Source organism: Electrophorus electricus, chromosome 2, assembly GCF_041902795.1.
Source record: "Electrophorus electricus isolate QZ-2024a chromosome 2, ASM4190279v1, whole genome shotgun sequence".
Classification (NCBI taxonomy): Eukaryota; Metazoa; Chordata; class Actinopteri; order Gymnotiformes; family Gymnotidae; genus Electrophorus; species Electrophorus electricus.
In genome coordinates this window covers 23836334-23859366 of record NC_137498.1, presented here as the reverse complement: position 1 = coordinate 23859366, position 23033 = coordinate 23836334, and the positions used below count along the sequence as shown (strand labels likewise).

The window sequence follows — 23033 nt, the reverse complement described above, 5'->3', positions numbered from 1 at the left end:
TTCAGACTTAAAGAAAGAAGAGTGTTTGTTTCAACATTTTGGGCATTTATTTATTAAGTCAAAATAGGGTCTGAATTGTTAAAATGCTTACTCACAGTGGGTATATGCAAATTTAACACTTCTGGAACAGTGAATTGGTACTTTGAAAAATGTTTAGGGCAAATATGACTCAAATAAAATATATTGATAAAAGTTGTAATAATGACAGCAATGTTTCCTTCATAAAGAAATACGAAAGACTGCCCAAACAGACTTGGCAAGGCAACACAAAATCTACAAACTTCTGGATTTAGAAAAAAATGCACATCTACAGTAGTTGCAAAGTGTCCTTGATTCAATGAAACCACTGTGTATACCTGTACAACACAGACATCAATAAAAACAAAGCATACAAAATATTAAAATCTTCCACAGCCTTATATCAAAATAGCTTGATCTTTTATAGTTCTTTAAATAAATTAGGATGTTCATTTAAAAAACAGAGGGGTACGGTCAAGTCACAGAAGAGAGACAATGGAAGATTTGGTGAATGGCTATGCCTTGCCACTGCTGATTGCTGCATTCCGAGGGTGTGACCTGTGGTGGTGATGTGTGACCTGTGACGGTGAGGTGTGACGGTGAGCGCCATCAGACCTGCACTGTGTCGGCTGTGCAGCAGTGGATGGCTGCGGCGACACTATCGGATTCCTGAGAGCAGAACATGGCATTGAAGTGGGCCTGGCTCTCCTGGATGAGCTTGTGCATGACGGCACCACTCAGGCCTCTGACGCAGTGCACACGCACCAGGCCCGACTGGCCGGCCGACAGCACCCAGCCGTGAGCACCCATGTTGGGGTTGAAGCGCACCTGTTGGGCGAGAGGGTCACATTCAGATGGAAGACACATGCATGATTTCAAGTGGGCACTAACAGTTTTACTGTTTAATTTTGTTGTTTATTTTTGCCTGCTTTCCTGAAATGAGATCTACAAGATGTCTGGAAGCAGCAGCCAAGATTCAAGGAAAGACAATTCATGGAGCAGACAAAATAATGGCAACACCATATGAAAATGGACTTTATGATTACAGTTACTAAATGATGATTACAATACCACTGAGATTGAGTGCAACCCAATGACGCCAAAGAAGCCAAATGGTTGCTGCCTGAATTAAGTGCATTTGTGTCAAGTGGAACAGTCTTGGAAATCATGACATCATTGGAGAAATGGAAGTCAAAGTAACAAGGATAGAGAAACACTTAACAGGATAGTTGCCAAACACTTAGAATGAATTATGGCTAGATGGCCATTTAGAAAACCCCTTCACAAGACCAAGGAAAAGCAATACTCTGAACAGTCAGCCAAGGAACATGAGGTTATTTTACTGGACTTGGGGCAAACACTTTCCCTTATGATGCTCTCATTTTTCAACAGGCTATTGCTCACATACACACAAGTCAACAAATTCAAGGGTGTCTTCATAAAATGAAATTCGTTGCACACCACAGCTAAACATCACTGAACATTTATGAAAGGTCCCAGGTCACTGAAAATAAAATAGATGTCCACTTCATCCCACAAACACGTGGCATTTATGTTACTGAAGAGTTGTACAAACTCTCATTAGACACACACATCAGTAGCAACATACCAAGAACAGGTGAACCTGTTCTCAAAGCAAAGGGGTGCCCTACAGCTTTTTATGTACTTTTATAGTATTTTTAGTTGCTCCCATTATTTAATGCACTCTCTGTAAATCAAGTCAGCAAGAATGACAATCAGAATAAAGTCAAATGTACTGACAAGGTCAGAAAAGCATATCCTCAGTTCTTTACCATTATATTCTGATCAGGTAATTTTAAAGAATCTACTTATTGCACCTTTAAAAGCACTTACATCTTAGGTACAGAGAACATAAGACTGAAATGTGGCTGAGGAAGGCAAAAATCCTAATCTGATGTGTCTACCTTGTAGAGAGCATTCAGTGGCATCTTATCCACAAACAAGATGCCTTTGGTCTCAGAGGCATGTAGCTGCTTCACTATGGGCTTGTCCTGGTATTTTGAAAAAGATCTCTGTGTGGAAAAGAAAGGAGGCTGTGTCGATACTTATGCCTTAGGAAATGCTGATGCATCACACAACATGACAATAAGAAATTAAAAATGACAACATTCCAGATTCAAGATTCTGATCACAATTTCAGTCTAATATTGTACATAAAGTCTGAGCACATTTACAATGGATTTCTTTTCATGTAATTTTATTTTTATATGAGTACATGGAGCTGGATCAGTGGTCTAAATCACTTTAGTTAACAGAAGCCATGTTTGTGTGTGTGTGTGTGTGTGTGTGTGTGCGTGTGTGTGTGAAAGAGAGTGTGTGTGTATGTGTGTGTGATTGAGAGAGGGAGAGAGAAAGATAGAGAAAGAAAGAACAAGATCTGTTCATTACAGACCAACTGAGAAGAATTAAATTAGCCCAAATCAAACAGCCCTGGCAGCCTGCTGATGTCTAAGGTTCTGTGGCACTGTGTGTGTGTGTTTGTGTGTGTGTGTGTGTGTGTGTGTGTTTGTGTTTGTGCGCGTGCGAGAGTTTAAGTAATGGACACATGCAGCGGGCCATGCAGTCACAGACGAGGGTGGAGGGGCAGTGCATATGACAGGAGAGAACAGATGGAGCTTGGCTACAGAGGGGGGAGGGGCACCCATGTGGGGAGTATTTTTAAATTAATGCAGCGTGCATTGCGTACATAGGCCTAGAGACAGAGCAAGAGAGCTGTTACTAAGTCTAAGAAAGGTAAGGAGAGAGGAAGGGGAGGGGGAGCGGGAGCAAGCGAGCGAGCGAGAGTGTGTAAGAGTGAGTCATTCTGGTTACACACAGACTGCACAGTGCAGGCTTCTGTGCACACATGGGTCCACTTCTTTTCCAGGTGTGCTTGGAGAAGATCTAACAAACCACAGTGCTTTTCTTAGACTGTTCAGAGAAGGTAATGGTATATGCACCAGTGAATAGCAGTGAACACAAAACAAAAACAAACCTGTTCCTATGAATCTCTTTGCCACAACACACACACACACACACACACACACACACACACACACACACACACAGTCTAAATTCAGCAAAAAACACAGGAGATCAAAGAGAGTTCAAACCAGTGTACAGAACGAGTAGCCACTCACAAGGTCCATATCGTTGAAGCGTAGGTAGTATCTCCTCACAGCCCCTCTATAGCTCTGGGGCTCCTCCTGGGGAGCAGCTCCTGCCTCTCGCGCCTCCTCAGCCTGCCCCTGTTTCTTAGCGGGCCCAAACGGGATCATCTCTGTCCTGTACACTGGCTGCACAGGCAACCACATGTTATAACAGTGGGTGCTTTGCCAATTTATAGCTGTATGCTTTATTGAGAAGCTTTTTTAAAATTTATTTTGAATAAGTTATACTGGCTGTTCCTCAACCCAAGTCATGATATGGAAAAGATCCCATCATCTTTGTGATGTTCTAGGTTCTTTTTGAGAGTTTTTAACTCTTGGTTATGGGTCATGTATGCTTTGTAATGTATTATAGTGTGAGCACTTAATTTTTTGCACGTTATGGTTACTCTTGAAGGCCATTATCCATCATCCCAAAGCCCAAAAATTACACAAAACCAAACAGAGCTGTTCTACAGATAATTAGACGACAAAGACAAAAAATGGCCCACATCTCAAAAAAGTGGTATCATTAAAAAAATGGTTCATGTCAGGACATAGAATGGAACTGAAAAGTAACAAAAGGTCCTGCTTTTGAGAAGTACTACTACTCTTCACAAACACTTTGAGATAAAGCTCAAAGTTCAAGTGGCATTTCACGCTCCAATAAAGCATGCAGCAAAGGACCGGGAGACCAAAATAAGTTAAATAATAATGGTGTGACAAGAACTTACAAATCTATGCCTCTTGGAGTTAGCGTAGATGCAGTTTGGGTCACACAGCAGAGAGCAAACCAAATCTCCTGCGTTGTCCCCAATTACACAAGAGTTCATCCAGTCGGACATAGACAAGCTCTAAGAAATGAGAGAAATGTTGAGGTTGCAGCCACGGAACACATTCGTGTACAGGGTATGTTACATAAAGTGCCATCCAGAAGTATCAACGCACTCAATGTCTTCAAGCCAATATTTGTGAAAGGCACTACATTCAATACAACATAAGAGAGAGAGAGATATATATATATATATATATATATATATACACACACACACACACACACACACACACACACACATACACACACACACACACACACACACACACACACACACACAATTCTCACCCATACAGTAGCTTTCCTTGTACATACGAAGAAAGGCTTTTGACCAAAGTAACCTGAATCGAGGTAATGAAGTCCTTGTTGTCCAAGCCTACAAAAAGGACACACAGGCTTACTCTACAGGTCATACCAAAACAAAACAGACTAGACAATCCACAGAACGGGACTTGTGGTGTGAAAACGCCATCTGGTTCCTTTTGCTGCTTGAAAAGTGAACGAGTGGCGAATACCTACGCAGTATAACAGCACTCCTGGGCTAGGAATACACCTGACCAGAGCAGGGGCCAGGACACCTCTGTGGGCAGGAAGCGCTTGACTGCCTTAAGGGGAGTTGATGTCTTGGACAAGTTCCACAGATTCACCTTGCGGTCATCTCCGACGGTCACCAGCAGCTCACTACATATGAAAACCAGAAGGAATAAAGGTTAGTTCTGTTGTTACAGCTACTCAGTGGAAGCACTACCTTTATTTTGACCCCTTTCTAGAAAACAAACAAACAAAAAAAACCTGTAAATACATTTTGTACTCAGATAAAGATCAATAAAAGGGTTAAATGAGATTAATAAAAAAAATCAGTATTTAAATGCAAACTGCATCTAAACATCTAAATCGCATTTAAGAGATTGAATCCAGATACTACCAAGAAATGCATGTAATGCTATTCCCATAATGTTATCACTACATGAACAGTACACAAACAATGTGTACTTTTCAACATTTTCTTTAAATATAATGTGGAAACCAGCTGGTACAAGCCAAAATAATGTTTATTCAACTATGACAAAATGATCTTCCAGAGGACTGTTTACTGGCTCATCATAGCTTTGATATCAGCAAGAGCAGTGCCTTAATAACCAATGAGGGATTGGTGCATGTAAAAAAAAAGGTGTGTGCTTTATTCCACCCAGCATCAGGAGGCATTCAACCTCACTAAAGGTAACTTCAGGTGAATGTGTGTGTCTCTGGCCCCAAATCATGTCTACTGATACACTTGTATGCCACTTCCGCACAAGCACACTCAGGGCTAGATTGGGCTTCTGTACCCTGAATTGCTCTGCTTAATATATGGTGTCCCATGACTGAAGCACATTATAGTGTGCCCAATTCCATAAGGGCTGGAAGCAATCCCTACTGTTGAGGTTCAAATTTGAGCTAAGCTAGTTTTATGCTACTTGACTGCTGTCGCCATCATGTTTGGTTTTATACCTGCACGTATACAAAAAAAAAGTGTTGCAACACAGAGGGACACAACCCTAATGGCTAGCTCTCTTAATTAGTTTTCTCCGCTCTGTTACCCCTCAGATTCACAGCTGTGGGAGCCGAGGCTTCCCTTTACTAGGACTGTGAATGATGAGTTCATTAGACATGCACTCTGTGCACCTCAGTGGCTGTCTGGACACATACCATAAATACACGACTGGGTGGGGTGCAATGGAGGTGACATCAGCAGTGCTCTAAACACTTTCCTAATACCCAGGGGTCAGGGACATTAGAGAAAACACACTGATGGTAGTTAAGTGTGCATACATGCAGACGGCTGGAACATTTTGCATGATGAGCATGAAAGTGTGGCTATTATTATTAGTTACATTTATATAGCGCCTTTCTCAGACTCAAGGACACTTTACAGACTGAATTAAAAAAATAATAATTTACACAAACATTCACACAACAAGGTTAGAATGGTACATGACAGTGGTGATGAATGTGCTAGTCGTAAAGTTTTCTTAGCCCACATTACATTCATATAATATCAACTATACATAAGCTGTGTTGCTGATCAAGTGACTATATGGCCAGTCTCCCCCTTTTCAAACGGACACTTCCAGCAGGGTTAAATGTCACCAGTCATCTCAAGCTGGTCATATTAACATGACCATCTTGGGCTAAGCCCACAGATCTCAGTCTCATGGAGACCATTTGGATGAGATGAAACAAGGGGTTTGAATAATATTCAGTTACAATTGTCACATAAATTATTAACACAATGTGGACCTGCACCTTGCTTGATCTATGCTGTGATGAATTCAAGGTTTTCTGGTGTAAAAGGGGATTCTACCTAATATTAGAAAGGTATTCTTTATAGTATGATTACTGGCATAATTTAGAATAACAGAACAGGCAAACCCTTGACAATTTCATCATAAAACATGTAGTCATATAAGTGAAGTACAAATGTAAATATTTCAAAAACCAAACATTTTACATAAAAGAGAGAAATCACTTGATGGTAGCTTCATTTTGACAGTCACAATTTATCACATCAATATACATTACTCTAAGTGAATAAGTATCACTGCTACAAATAGACAGACTGTGTTCTCAATCATACAGCCTAAATAAATACACTATACATCGAATACAACTTCAAGAAAGCACATGTGCACAGTTTGACCACAAACAGAACTGTGTCAATTCTGACCTGACTTCAAGGCAGTAGCACTGTGGTCAAAGCTGCATGCTACCAAGTGCATATGCCATGTGTTAGTGGGCCTGAAGGTGGGGTCATGGGAAAACTCTCTCTGCCCTCCTTGAAGCCTCTGAGGATTAGGTGTGTAGCATGGGGAAGACTCCAGCTCCGCCCACCATTTTACACCCATTGTACTCTTTCTCATTATATATGTGTGTGTGTGTGTGTGTGTGTGTGTGTGTGTGCGTGCATGTGTGTGCGTACTGTGTGTTTCACGCATGTGTACGTAGATGTCTAGAGTTCTACACAGATGCCAAACGAGTGGCCATTAGCATTCCAGACCAGAATTAAGATACTGGTGACTTGAGCACAATAGAAATGTTCCGTGCATGACAGGGCTCCAGTGTTCCTTGGAGGCACTGGGATAGAATGTCATTTTTCAAATTAGCCTTTCTTGTTCTGCTCACTGGAGTTAGAATGCCTGCGAGACACACTCTCTCCAGAGTAAGGTCACAGCCATTTAAAGGTACACTCTGCCATGGAATAAGCTGATGATGCAATATGACTACATGAACTGAATGGTAATGTGACACATTGGGATGTTGTTGTCTTTTAGAAGAATGTAATACCGAATGCAATGTGGTACTAACCCCTAATGAATATGCCACCTGATGCAATCATACTCTACCAACTTCTCAGCTCTGGTCACTTCTTCTCTGTGGATGTGACTGAGTTTGTCATGAATTGTCACGAAAATTTTGAGGAGATAATCTGCTTTACAGTGGGCAGTAAATGATCATTAATACCTAAAAAGGGACTGGTGTTTAAGCATAAACCATCCCAAGTAAAGGGTATCCTTTACTCCTGCTGCAAATTTCATGCAGAATTTGATTTCAACACATCTGTCCCAGCTTCTGATTAGTCTCATGCCAATAAACAAATTTTTCTAACTATGGATTGGAGAGAAACCAACCTATCTACCAACATTATTAAACATACATCATATTGTATCTTGTTAAGTTAAAAAGACTAATATGGTAAGGCTAATTTAACACTACAAGCTGTTCCAGGAGAGGACGAAAAACACTCAAGCTCCTACCTTGAGGCTTTGCACCAGCTGAGGCAGCGAACAGTGTTGTCATGGGCAAGGAAACAGTGGTATGGGTAAAGGCAGACAGATCTATCTGGAGCCCTGACTTTCTGCAAGGGTGACTTGGTGCTCAGATCCCACAAAGCCACCATACCTGGAAAGGAGGTATTCAAAATATCCTGTAAATCTTTATCTTCAAATAGCAAATGACTGTATTTAGAAAAATACGATTAAAAAAAATCAAATACCAATTTTCAGATACATGCTTAGTCATGTTTTATACTGCACGTTGACTATTTATGCAGTAGAAAACACTGATGGAAGCGACATCCTTAAATCTGTTACACGCAAATAGACCTTTGAAATGGCTATTATTTGTGAAGCTGATTTAACTGCCCATCACTGCTTAAATTATTTTTTTCCACGCCTAAATTATGAAAAACCAGAAGATGACCAATCACCATCGGAGAAGCCACCTGCCAGGATATTGTGTGGCTTGACAGGAAGCCAGTCAAGGGCAAAGCACTGGCCGCTTTGGCCGTTGTGGTCTGCCTGGTTGGAGCCTACCTTCACAGTCATGATACGCTTCACCTGTGCAGAGAGGCAAGTCAGACATTGCTGAAGGAATTGGTGTGGTCAATACTTCTACTCATGTTACTTCTATATCTAGCATTTTAAGCAATTTTGTACTTAAATCGGCCTTTTAAAAAAGTGCACGTGTAGTCTTCCAACTAAATGGTCAGAGTGAATTGTTCACAGATTTGACAAGTAAGGTATTAAGACCAAACTAAGCAATTGCTTTATAACTTCATAATATATCATCAGTACATAAGGTATTTTATGATGAATGCATGATTACTGTCACTACAGTAATTACATGTAATTACACTTAATGATAATCAACAAAGCTACTGACTAATCTACTGATTTGACTATGATTGTCTTATACTTAAGATTAAATTAAACACGCAGAGGCAGAATTCTACAGAATTCTATCCTTTGGAAAGATCACAATCTTACAGCGCATTTTATGAGTGAATTGTGCATTAATTATAAAAAGCAATGAAATATTTCAGAAAATGGTAAGATAACCTATTACAAAGCAAATGCTGGTGTTTTACATGTGAAGATAAGATTATCTCTGGTAGAGGGATTATTGACTTACTCTATATATCAATGGTGCTTGGCTGGCTTCTCCTGTTGGGGAACACATCAATAGCACTTATCAACTCTGCATGGTTCTTGATAAGAAGATTATAATTCAGTACATGAGTACCCATTCATCATGAAAGACAATTAAAACAAGAGGAGCAGAATATGGCCCCTATTAAGTTGATAACAACAACGAATGCACATGCACAAGCAATCCAGTTAACAGCCTAGCACACCCTCTTGTAGTGTATAATCACACAAATCCAATTGTATAATCAAACTGCATTGAGCCTTGATGATACTAGTGCCTGTAAACCAAGGCAAAGTGAATACCCCCCCAGCCAGAATGACTCCTGAACAATCATCCCAACTACCAATATCAACTATTGCACTCACTACAAACCAGTGACATTGCTGGGTTGGACTGGATAGCGCCTCCAAATTGGGTCTGGCTCAGTTCTAGGTTATAGCCAGGAATGCACATCAGTGTGCTCCTTTATGGTAGGTAAATGGCAATATTCATAGCACCAGTTCCTCCAAAAGACTACCACCATTTCACATTTAAAGAAATGGGACATAAGCCTTAACCTTATAATTAATCCAAAAATGCTACCATTGCTTATGCTCAAAAAATGCCAGTAGGTATCAGCACTACCCAAATGAAATCACATCAGATGATCTTCAATATCTTTCACTCAGTGTTAGTCAAATACGCAGTCCGAGTCAATACCTTCTTTAACTCTTCATTGAACTTTCCCATGCTCCATTGAAATAAACGGGGTATGAGTGTCTTTACCATAGACCCAGGGATAGAATGTTACCCAAATGTATATAAAAGGCAGGAAGTAAAAAGGAGAGAATATACAGATGTATCTAAATCTCTGAGGAAGACACGGACAAGTGGATAGTAAGGTACTTAACATTTCCTGCTATGCAGCTGATAACACGCTTTTCAATATGCAGCAGCTTCTATCAGGGGAGTGCTTGAATGAACTTTCCAACAAGACATGATTAATTAGCCTGTGCTCATTCTCTCTCTACAATAAGGCATAGAAAACAGAAAAAGGGATGATAAACAGCTAAGTGTGCTGAAGAATACACAAGTGTGTTTGTCTGTATGCATGTGTGTGTGTGTGTGTGTGTGTGAGAAAAAGAACGTGAAATCAGAGTCATACACCACGGTGAAAGGTCGATCAGGTCGATAAAGCAAGACACTTTGCATCCCATCGGTGCGGCCAGCACTTGCCCTGGGTGAGTAAGCCTTTTCTGATGGACACTCCGGAGGAAGTGGGTGTCAGCTATGAGTCTGAAATTCATGGCTTCAAACACTAACAACTGCATAGCGATGCATCTTCTTTGTCATTTCAATTATAGATTCTTGTCTGATGGAAAAAAATACCAATCTCCACTGAGGGAGGGGGGGAGTCTGTTTCCTATTAGCCTCCTTTTCACAGGTTATGGACACACTCCTGACCATAAAAAACCCCCCCAAAAAATCTAATCATCTTTCTCAGTCTTGGTGGTATAATAAGAAGAGTGTGACTGCATGTGGACTATTTTACTGCCATAACCTGGCAATGAACCTATTTACTAAAGGATGACATTTCAGTAAATGGGCACTAACCCAAGTTACCTGAACTACAGCTAAGCTGAATTTAGTGACAGTTCAGCTCTTGAATGTCGGCACTGATGTGCCTCTGACTTTATTTTGAATGCATGGTCGGAAATTATATCCGACATTTTCTTTAACACTTAGTTGACAATTATACACAATCACAAAAAGTATCTGACACATTATAGTCGCAAAGAAAAGATTATCACTACAGAAGGGCCAGCAGGTGTTTCAGGCTTGCAGTGAGGGAGGCAAGAGGCTTTTTGGTGGGGGTCATTTATTTCAAGGAGATTTCTTTTGGCAGAAAATGACTGTCTGGGCCACCGAACAAGGTGAGAAAGACAGAGCATGTGAGAGAGAGCACTACAGAGAGAGAGAGAGAGAGAGAGAGACAGAGAGACAGAGAGAGACCCATCTACTGCAGCATAAGCCGGAGGCGTTTGTCATCATGGACAATGATGTTTGGAGAACTGTGAGAGGCAATTTCTGTAGTAATAACAGAAGAGTTTTAAAGACCAGCAATTAAAGTGTGGAAGAGAGAAGCCTTTGAGGGCAGATAAAATATTTATCTTACAAGTCAAATACAGTGTGCTTGTGTTTTATAACAACTAGTCGGAGTCATGGTGCAGATTTTAGACATGCACCAGGTATTTGATCCATTGTGCTCAATGCCACACATTGGCCATATTTAATAAGATAATTAGCCAAATATTAATTACATTTTAACCAAACAAGAAGTCTTAGGCAATTTTTTTTTCTTACCTCATTATCTGGGCAACATAAAGTATGCTATTCCTAATAATAATGTGAAAGAAATTTGCCTTTGTGTACTTGGCTCTAAATGGTAGAATAGATATCTTCATTTGAGACCCATTTACAAATCAAATCAGTTCAACTCCAACTTTCCTCCCATACTGTGAGTTCAACTAACTGATTCAGCCTCTTGAAAGCTCTTTAAACAGAGCATTTGATGTGTTTAAACTGTTCAAGCCTTAAGGAACGGTAATTAGATGCATGTTAAGGTTTCCTGTAGGATCAATGGATTAGACACAGAAATGGAGATGGGGAGGAGAAAAGGAGAAAAAGAGGCTGACAGAACTGAATAATGCACTCAATAACGAAGATGCTCTGTTCATGGATGTGTGCCATCCCGGGCTTATCTGCAGGAGCAGCTGAGAGAGAGAGAGAGAGAGAGAGAGAGAGAGAGAGAGAGAGAGAGAGAGAGAGCATTCACACACTGAATCATGCATGGTCCCTGTGGGACCTGCAGTTCAGACAATGGGGCCAACTGAATAAGCGTTTGCAATTACAGTGTTGTGGATATAATGCTTGACTGTTTTTATGAAACAAATACACCATCTTAGTCTTGGGCTGTAGAGTAAATGAAGCAAGTGGATGTCCAAATATGGAGAACTGACATTGGATCACGCTGGTATTAGGTCTGTCAGTATTTATTACAGCATGAGTAAGAAAAGTAAGGAAAACACAATCACTGGTGCAGACTGTAGACATTTACACACTGAATTCTGAAAACTAAGTATTTGTGAATGCACAATATCAAGGTTGTCAGACAACACTGGATGCTTAATCTGTCTGCTGCTGGGAAAGTTAGTTATTTTTAAGGATACTATTAATAGTGTGTGTAGACACTTGAGTAATAAAAAAGTACTTATGCTAACCTATTTCTGATGTACTCTGTACAGTGAGTAAAATGGTTTGTAAGAGTCAAATCAGAAAACAGAGCAACCCACAAAAAAGAAGTGGATTTTATTTTAGCTTATGGGCAGTCTCATCCATAAATGTCATGGAAGTCTTTACAGCTCCCACAAGGTACCATGGCCAGCAAGCATATTCCAAAACGTCAGCTTCTAATAAATGGTTAGAGGTCAGTGCAACAGCCCCACATCTATGGGCTATTCATGTCATGCATACAGTGTAATATAATCAATACTCAATACTAAATATAGAAAATTCAGACTAGGCTTGGGCTATAATGTAAATTCAGACAGAATTACAGCAATAAATGATATTATGGTGTTTCAAACATGAACCAATTAGACCTTACAGCCTAAGCGATCTGCTACATCTCAGTGGAAGAATGACAGGCAATTAAGATAGCAAATCTTAATTCTGTAAAGAAAAAAACCCCAAAGAAATAAAACTGGTTTTGGTTCATCTTTTGAACCCGGCAGTTCATTTATAGTTTGACAACACAGACTGGTTCAGACATACTGCTAAATTTATTATGTTTAACGTTTTTCAGCTGTTCATGCCAACAAGCATTATTTTGGATTCAACTATAGTCATTTAAATTCAGTGGGTAATGGACATAGTTCTTGTGTTGAGATGTATTGTTATTTTATTTAACACTATTAAAATTTATTTACCTCTCTTTAGCAGAGAGTAGGTCACATGTATTTTTCCACACATTGACTTTCTTTGCTTCATTTGCATATACACCTGCATTCCTTGCCAGACTGAAAATCTATGTTATCTATCTTTTTAGTATGATTTTAAATTTTATATTTGTAGTTCATTAGAGATGTGTGGCCTATAAATTAATCCAATCTTTTCTATGGTATTGCTTTTAACTAACCATAGATTAGCATGCTTGTACAAAGGGAATGGTTAAAATGTGAAAAAAAACATGGCAACAGTACATGACACAAAGCAACAGAACAATAATTAGCTTAATATTGTCTTAATATCGTCATAATAATATGAATTGTTGCTATATTCGATAATATCATTTATCAGCACCAGGGTCCTCAGGACACAGAAAGGAAGAACACTGGAATTAGACACTGCAATATCAACAGCACATAAAGAGGAATGCCAGCAGGGAAAGGATCAGTATGGTATAGTCAAGCGAGTCCTCAGGAAAGTGGTACAGACTGGAATTAAGAACCTCAAAAGACATGAATTCATACTACAATTAAATTTCTATGGGATTTTTTCTCCCAGTCTGACTGTGATAAATGAGTCCCTGGGAGTGTACGAATTTATCTGTGAGCATGCACACACGCACACACACGAGATATAATAATGAATGCAGCGAAGGGCAAAAGACCAACTTGTCTGCAGCATTCTCTGAACATTGGACCTTCCCCTGCTGCTGACTGATTTTTAATACTGCTCTATGTTTTTCACATTCTCTGTACTGTAGCATTTCATTGCAGTACCTGTTTCTTTCTGTAAATATAGTCATATACACACTGGAGTAACACTTATAAGTGCATGCACTGTTGGAGAACCTCTGCTGCTCGTTCAGATCTACCTCATTCCACTTTACATAACATCTTATATGCACTGATATTTCAAGAGCCTAAAATATATTTTTATCATGCTAAGAGTAAATTGGAATATAGCCAAGCTTTTCTACTTCACATTTTATCCTCCTGTTAGATGAAAACTGCCTTTAAAAATGTGACTTATTTGCCCTAGTTCGTTCGATTCAAGACCTAACCTGGCCAGAGAAGGGTGGAGTGTCAAACCATTTTCTGTAATGCAGAATCAATATTACCAGTGTCTTGAACCCCTCTGAACTTTTTAAAGCTATTTTTCTTAGTACTTAAAAGCATTAAAAATAAATCATTCTACAAATAATAGCTCATATCCTGAGGAATAGATTGAAAGAAACTATTTTTAAAATCTGCCTATGTGGTGTTTGGCTAAGAGCAGTTAGCTTTGGCCACTTTGCTACCATAGCTTATGAACATCTGTTTTGGCACAGTGCCCTCTTCTGGGAGAATACAGAAACTTCAAAATCTTTTTTGCATTCATCTAGCATTATCACTGCACATTTACACTAATATGAATGAACGTGATTTGTGCTCCACCTCTCATTAATTTCTAAGGAGACAAGCAGCAGTAGTGCATGGAGGATTATGGGAGCAAATGTGTTGTGAACCAATCAAAGAAAGCATTGAAATGTTGAGCTATTCTCAATTTTATTTCACTGGATGTCAGACAATCATAACCAAGTGGTGCATTTCCTCATGTAACATCAAGCCACAAGCTGAAATCAGTGTTGTGACAAGATGTCACAAGGAGAGGATTATTATCACTGGATCAAGGTCTGATGTACTTTTCTTTGATGTACTTTTATACTTTTCAAGAAGTGGAACAAGAGTTTTGCTTTGCTGCAGGATAAATGTACTGCCATTCAGACATCTTGAAAAGTTGCCCTTTTATACTGAACTTAGACTACCTTCTGTTGTAATTGTAATGTTATGATTATGGAGCTGGGTTGATGTCAGTGTACACAGATTCTTATCTACCTTATACTCGCCATATAGCAGTATATCTTGCAATCACTAACCTGTTGCTGGATTTTGGGTCATTAGAGCCTCTGGGTGTGGTAGACTGTAGACACCAATAGATCCATTAGAAAAAGCTGCGGCAATGAGTCCTAGTCGAGGCATGTGTGGAGTCTATGAGGAAATGGACACATTATATGATTAAATTGAAATATAACAGTTAGAAAATAGAGCAATAGTTTGTTTCAAAACCTGAGCTAGTGGTATGTTTGCCTAGTGTATTCCACAAGGCACATGTATAGTTCACTGTGTCTAGTTGCACAAAGAGAAGTTCTTCATAATGGCATTGAACAATATCTTTTTTGTTGTCGTGCACTGTTGTCTACTTCTCACATGTTTACCTTTCTGTTAGTAGTAGGCTGTTCCCAGGCTCCTGAGGGACACCACTTTAGATTCCAGATGCAGCCATCATTTATTGCCAGAGCGTAGGCTAGGTGTGGAGAGGATGATGGTCTGAGGAATAAAAATGGATAACTGACATCCTGCACAATGATAGTCATTTGCAAGTTTCTACAGCCGTATACTGGATTTATCAGTGGATTAGGGGATCAGTGGTCTTTAGATCTTTAAAAGCCTTCTGTGCCATTTCGAATATGGCACCCTAAGTACAGATAAGAGATAATTTGGTGAAACAACTAACTACACATACCACTGATTCAGTCCAGTGATGTTTTTTTGTTTTTTTTTGCACAGGAGCTCCGAGGCTACTGCTGATAGCCTAATAAAGAAGAATAGCCTAATAAGGGCAACATTTATCACACTATACATTTCTTTACTGACTACAAGAAATGTAAGCAGAAAGCTGTACATTTGACTTTCAGGCCTACTGACCACTGGTTATGTAGGCAACAATGTATTTGTGTATAACACGGATGACATGCAGCGGTATGTGCTTAGACCAAAGATGTATTTAGAAAAGTTTGCAATCCCAACCAACATGTGCGATTTTTCAGCTGTGATTCTTTATTCTGAGATTTTTCAAAGTCTCTTAAGCTTTAGGTACTCGAGTAGTAATTAGAAAGTTGCCAGTTCAAGTCCCACCACCAAGCTGTCACTGTTGCTTTGTATAAAAGCACCAGCTAAGTGCTAAAAAGTTCCCCTCCCCTCTTTGCATATGTTTCCCAAATATTTTGAGGGCTTTTCCACCTCTCTTCACCTCCACCTCTTTTTGGAGACTGCTATTACTAATGTATTGTATTATTGAATGGAAAGCATTTGAATATGCTCAAAGTGCTACAAAAGCTCATAAAAGAAGCACTTGCAAAAAGTAAATATTTGAAGATTAATGAAATCTGTTACTCAAACATCCATATCAATGATAGTAATGAATAGTGTACTAGTCATTTAGCCACTCACCTACTCATCTGTAGATTGCCCAGATCCCACAGTTGCAGCAGAGCATGCTCTGTGTGGAGTATATTCATTTTGTGCCGGTCATCCATGCCTCTGTTGCAGTACAGGGCAGCATACTGTTTATCTGAAGCTCCATCAGGACACGGGCACCACTCCATCGCCCAGACAGGGCCACCAACAAAGAAGAGGGAATCCCACCTCTCTGAATGAGGTGGCAGGGATTCAAACCTATAATGCAAGAGGACCAGTAAACACATTTAGAGTAAAATGAATAAAGTGGTGTTACATGAATTATGCGAACAATACAGTCTTTAAATTTTGTATTTTCCCCTACCCTAACCCACTCCTATCCGATTCAACTCATAGGTTAAATACTGGGCCATTAATGAGATGTCTAATGATATTCTCTGTAACTTGAAAAAACAGTCTAATATTTCATTACCTTTTCACCCTCTGTAGAACACTCTGACCCTTGATTCCATCACGGGATAACATAAATGTCATTGATTCAACTCATAGGTTAAATACTGGGCCATTAATGAGATGTCTAATGATATTCTCTGTAACTTGAAAAAACAGTCTAATATTTCATTTTTCATCCTCTCATTTTTCACCTACCTTTTCACCCTCTGTAGAACACTCTGACCCTTGATTCCATCACGGGATAACATAAATGTCATCGATTCCTCCTCCTTGGGTAAATATTTTTCTGCCTCACTGATATATATGAAACAAATACATTAGAATTGTCAGTTTACATGGTTAAAATATATAAAATACATAAAATATCAGTATACATTAATACCTGATAGACATTAGATGCCAGTCAGTGACTGAGGGCATCCACTCTGAGAATACCCAGGGGGAGCAATGCTCATCACGACTAAAAGAAGCATTCGAAAAGACCAAGGTGATGAAAATCCAAGAAATGTAGTGATGTACATATTAAGCTATGAATGAATGAATGAATTGAATGAATGAATGAATTAATTAGAAAAAAACAAAAAACAAAACCTTACAATTCTTTGGTGCTTCTAAAAGATGCCCATACAGGTTGCATGGCACTGTTAGAAAATCCGTTGATTCCAATCACTTTGGATTGGCTCTTCTGTAAGGAAAAGTAGGGGTGATCACACTGAGATACAGATAATGCACTACAAATGTACTCTCTCATTGTTTGGACTTGGCTATCTTTGTAATTTATCTCTTCACTCATCAAGCCAACTGAAATTTTGGATTTGTTATAACTTCTCATTTCTTCTCATAAGATAAAATCACAGCATGTTTTTTTGATTCCTGGATGCTGTGTCCTTTTGGGCCTGTTTACGCCATGTACATGTGTTCCACGGCCCGATCTAGATGGCTGCATCTGGCTATAATTTGGCTTGATTTTGTTTACACTTCTCACTAAAATGCATCCCCAGTGTGAGCAGATGAGATCCAATTTCATTGTCCTGTGTAAAAAGAGCACCAACATATATGATTTGTTTTACTTTTTAGCATAAACATGATTTCTCACCCACTACTACCAGAGTATTATATGCTGTCAAATAAAAAACATAAGAAAGCATTAAATCATCTGCATCAGCGGGGGAGAGGGCTTTGTCCGGAAGCTGCATTGCAGTGGTCAGTGCTACTGTCCAGAGTACTATTTGGGTAAGAAAAATAAGTCAGAACTCAGTAGATGGATTTCTGTTTATATGTGGATAACAAAAACACATTCCATTTACACTTGTGTTAAATGTGGTGAATGTCCATCTCAGTCCACCTCTGATTGTGGTTTGAGTGACTATCATAATTCAATCATAATGCATCCAATCACAATGTGGCCAAATTAAATCTGTTATATCATCATCTAAAACCCCCCCCCCCAACCCCCCCCCAAAAAACGGTTTTAATGCAAGTTGTAAAGAGCCTAATTGTAACTCACCTTGCTTTTTACTAAGAGCAACAAAAAGGCATTTTGCACTTGACTTCCAAACATATTTGCCATTGAACACTGTGTGTAAACAGTTATGATCAACAGATGCCAACGGTTCTGATATAACGCATCCCTACTTTATTCAGCTGCAAGCATGGCTTTGAATCTCCATACTCCTCATCATCGTCTTCCTCACTTTCCACCTCTCCATGGCCCTCTGGGTTAAAGTCAGCATCATCGTTGTTGTCGCCATCATAGTCCGGGGCTTTTCTTTTCCGGCCCCTCCCTCTCCCTCTAACTGAGGTTTTTCTCTGAGGAGTACTGGCCAGCTGGATTGGACTGGTGTCCTCTCTCTTTGTGGATGCTGTGTCAGCATGCTCAAGATCCTTGTGGATTTTTTGCAGGTACTCTAGAGCACTAGTGAAAAACAGTGATTCAAATTATAAAAAGAATCACATTTACAATCTAAAGCAATATGATGAATGCCTTACAAGACCAAACAAGAGTGAATTTACGGCATTTTACTTCATGATGGTATTTCAGCAGCCCTGGCTATCATAGGAATAACTAATCAGTGATTAGTGGTATAGGCTTTGAGCTCTGAAGATCAAATCCATGAAGCCACTGAACAACAAAAAGCTAACCATGATCAGTCAAAGATCATTTTCTGCCTTCCACTTTCTCTGTGTCTATAAAGTTCAGTCCAGACAGTTAGTACTGCTTGGAAACAGCAAAGATCACAAGACTTTAAGGGTGCATAGAAAACAGAGCTCAACTAAAGGCACATTAATGTCAATGAAATAAAAATGAAAATACAGTAATAGAATACAATCACAAGCTGCTCACTGATACAATGTGTAGTCAGCATTCTTCACTCTTGTCAGCTCATGTAACAATTACTATGTCATGAATTCACTGCTAAATATCCATATTATTATCTCATAGTACACACTGGCTTTTTTCATTGTTTACTTTTTCTAACCTATTTTGTGCACATTAGTGTTCTTCAGAGTAGGATATTTTAGGGAATTATAGCTCAACTCCATTATTTCATGGATTTTTGGAGATTCAACAAGAGAAAAGTTTTAAAAGCATACACTTTTGCAGCTCTCCTTTTTGGGCGGCCACCTGGAGTCATCTCAGGGGATTCTAGAATGGCAGGACTGTCATGTTGAAGAGGAGTTTGTGAAAGTGATTCATTAACTTTTTGTTTGATTTTTGCTGGAGCTTTGCTTCTGCTTGTTTCATTTTTTGGTTCTGCATCAGAAGCAGAGTCCTTCTTTGACTTCTGGTTGTAAGCTAATTTTTTTCTTGGACGCCCCCTTTTACGCTTTTTGATTGCTGTTGGTAAAGCCTCTTGGTCATCGTCTGAGGGAAGCTGAGAGCTGACAGCTGCCTGTCCTGCAAACAAACATATACTAGCCCTCACTTTTTACATCTCTCATTAGCAATGTATGATTTATGTGAGTAAGCTTGGTGAGTTGCATGGTAATAAACTGGTGACAAGAAGAATGGACAACACATTTAGTAAACCAATCATGTCCTTCCATGCGCATGTCCTTCACAGGTATGCATGAACAAACACACAAACAAACTTGCCTTCACACATTTCTTGACTTGCTTCAAGGGACAAGTTGATCGTGCTAGAGTCTGATCTCATTTTCGTCTCAGATTGGTTATAATCAGATGCCTGAGGTTCTGATTTTCTGTCCTGGGGTACATGGACATCCAAGGGATCTCCATTCAAGTCACAAGCACTTTCACTGTCCATACGGTTAATCTGTTCACTTTGTTCCTCTGCGTCTTTTTCGCAGGGAAACCCCATTAACTCTCCTGTTTGTATGCCCACCTCTGGGGCAGTACCTGCCATCAGCACTTGAGCCTCAGTTTCACAGCAAAGCTGTCAGTGCAGCACACGAATACCTTAAAGAAAAGTTCCGAGGACACGGTTAGCATTTAATGGCTAATGGTATGTATACGAATGACTGATATTGCATATTATTAGATATTAGAAAATGTAGACGCAGTAACATTTCTGGTGACAAAACATATTCGACGACCAGCCGAAGATAGTGCTAGTTACTGGATCTAAAACAGCTTGCCTAGCTTTAGCTGGCGGAATAATTGAGTTGGCTACCTAGCTAGTTAGCTAGCTTATATGCTTGTATTGTATAGTTAGCTAGGTATCTTACTTTAGCTAGTCAAACAAGCTCACTCATGTTAACAGAATTCTTATAATATTGCAAAACAAAATATTCTGGACGAAAGAAAATAAGTCTCTAAACAACATTGCTAGCGTTAGCTGGCTAACTTTAATCAATCAAACTAACCTCAATGCCTATTAGCTGGATACCTAGCTAGCTATTAAGATAGCTGGTCGTTTATTTACCACTTAACACCACATTTTTGTATCACGTCCGCTAGTTGACAATTTCTACGGACAGAATACTTTATTATGTTTATCAGTGTGTAATACTCACAGAACACATGACCACTTTTTCCGTTGGTATTGAGCGTTTTATCGGTGGCTCAGTGTGTTTGTCCACGCTACAGCAGGTCACCGCCAAACTAGCTACCTCGGTTCGAATCCGCGTCACATTGAACACGAAAGTACAAGAGCAAGGAAACAAACCGACTAAGGTCTTGGCCCGTCTTTGAATACCGAGTCGGTTAAAGTTGAAAAATATCTTACGTCTTGTTAGCGTTAAAGCAATTAAGAACAGAATACTGGTAATTTCGATTTGTCAGTCTGTCCTGTCCGCCATGTTTTTCTTTGGTAACGAAGAACCCAGCTCGCTACTGCCCCCTATTTCAAAAAAGCTTTATAGTAAACATTGAAGCCTTGACTCTACCTTGACTCTTGCATCTAGCCCAGAACCAGAGATACTCAAACTTTGTCCTTCTGAGGGCCCTTTGCCAGTTTTTGAGAACTTGGGGCCCCTGTCAATATACAAACTACTGCAGTGTATGTATAAAGAAAATCAGGTCAAATTTGTCCAAATCATCATGTCAATATAAGACAATGGCATGAAGTGACATTTCTTCTGCAAATTTGTTGAAACTTACAATGTATCATGTAGCCAATTATTATTAAGCTACTGATGATAATGATGATTTAAAATTATAACGATTATTATTAAATTGCAAGAAAATGTTTTGTAAATCCCTGAACAATAATTGTATGGAAAGATTTCAATTTGCATACATTTACTCCTGAAGGAGTAATTGGAAGTTGTCTATGCAGGTTATATGAAATAAAGGATTCATAGTAAACAGACCAAGTCATATATTTTTTAAAAGTCTAGTTACTATAATTACAATGATATGGATATCTTGTTGACTTTCACAGATATATGCCCATGAAAACATCTGAGTAAGATGAACTGTCTGCATTTTTAATAGACCAACAAATGACATCAGCAGGACTTGACTACATCAAAAGGACATGCCTATGTTATGTTCAATACACTCTGTTAAAAGAACATTTTAATAGCACCTATTCGTGAATTCAGTTCACTCAATTTCTGTGTAGAGAAGTCTCTACTTTCTCCCGACAGATAATATGTTTTGTGTCTAAATGTCGTATTAGTTTTGTTGGTTTCAAGCTGTCGATAGCAAGTATCTGAACAGATGACATCCTGCAGCCTTACCTCCCCACATACTTACTTCGTGGAAGTAAACCCATATTTTAAATAATCTTTATCATATCTTCTCTTTGAACATACCCAAAACAACCCTAGAAGCCAATTTAAGGCTATTTGGGATGGGTTTACCAAGGTAATGCCCTGTCCCCACTGCTGTTCTGTTTAAGCCTGAACCTATGCCTCTTCAGTGAAATCACCATCAAGAGTGGCTATGGATACTGGCTAAAGAGTAAAGCAACCAACAGCCACCTCCTCCATATGGATAACATCAAGCTGTAGGCCAGAGGTGAATGATACATTGACTCACTAGTCCATTTCACCAGGATAATCAGCAACAGCATTGTAATGTCATTCGGACTGGATAAGTGTGGTGGGATGCTTGCAAGGAGAGGGAAGGTAGCTAGAACAAAGGGGATCACATTACCAGAGGGTAACATACCAGATGTTGAGGGCAGCTACAAGGACCTTGTAATCCCACACGAATCATGAAGCCAAATGCCTACAAAGAGTGAGGCCAATCCTGAGACGTCAGCTGAATGGGAAGTACCAGATCTAGGCTATCAGCACGTACACTCTACCAGTCATCAGATATCCCAGTGACATAAGATGGCCAAAGGAGAAGATAGAAGCCACTGACATCAAGACAAGGAAACTCCTCAAAATTCACAGAGGTTTCATCCCAAATCCAGCACTCTAAAACTGCACACCAAGTAGAAGGATTGGGACTGAGGAGTAGTGAGTGTCATAGCCACTATCTAGGATGAGACAACCAAGATCCAGAAATACACCAGAAAGATGGTCTCAAGTGATGAAGTGCTTAGTGAGTACCTCAGACAGCTGAGATGATGGGAAGAGAGAAGGCATTAAACAGATTAAATAGGACAGTGTTCCTAACCAGACTTTTTGTATTTGGGGTTGTCTAGTTGAATTAATGTTCCTGCTAATAAATTCAACCTTTGCCTCTTGGCCCCTGCCCCCCATCGAGTCATTAGACTCCATGTCAAAATACAGTTGTTTCTAGATATGAATGCAGATGTGTACTACGCTATTTAAGTAACTTTCCCAAAAGCATTGTACTGTTCATCACCAATAAGAGATTCGCAGTGTTCACTGTAATATTTTCTCTACCCTCTAAAAGATGATTCAAAAGTAGTTAAATACTTTGGATGCATAACATGAATCTAGTTGCCTTGGTCAATGAATCTAGTTGCCTTGTTGCAGACATAGGTCAAGTGCAGGTTATTGTGT

The 23033-nt window shown here is 39.4% G+C and overlaps 1 protein-coding gene across 1 annotated transcript; it reads right to left on the bottom strand.

Annotated features, from left to right (window-relative positions):
• Positions 1-24: 24 nt before the first annotated feature.
• gtf3c2 (general transcription factor IIIC, polypeptide 2, beta) lies at positions 25-21309 on the bottom strand. The gene is made up of 19 exons (XM_027000443.3): positions 20622-21309; positions 19741-20064; positions 19239-19542; positions 18279-18558; positions 17240-17328; positions 17026-17103; positions 16839-16937; positions 16224-16448; positions 15209-15320; positions 14870-14981; positions 8950-8981; positions 8246-8375; positions 7794-7938; positions 4519-4680; positions 4288-4375; positions 3899-4018; positions 3159-3314; positions 1944-2051; positions 25-846 (listed from the first exon to the last, which is right to left on the bottom strand). The coding sequence occupies exons 2-19, from the start codon at positions 20009-20011 to the stop codon at positions 628-630; spliced, it is 2730 nt and encodes a 909-aa protein (XP_026856244.2). The 5' UTR covers positions 20012-20064; positions 20622-21309; the 3' UTR covers positions 25-627.
• Positions 21310-23033: the final 1724 nt, after the last annotated feature.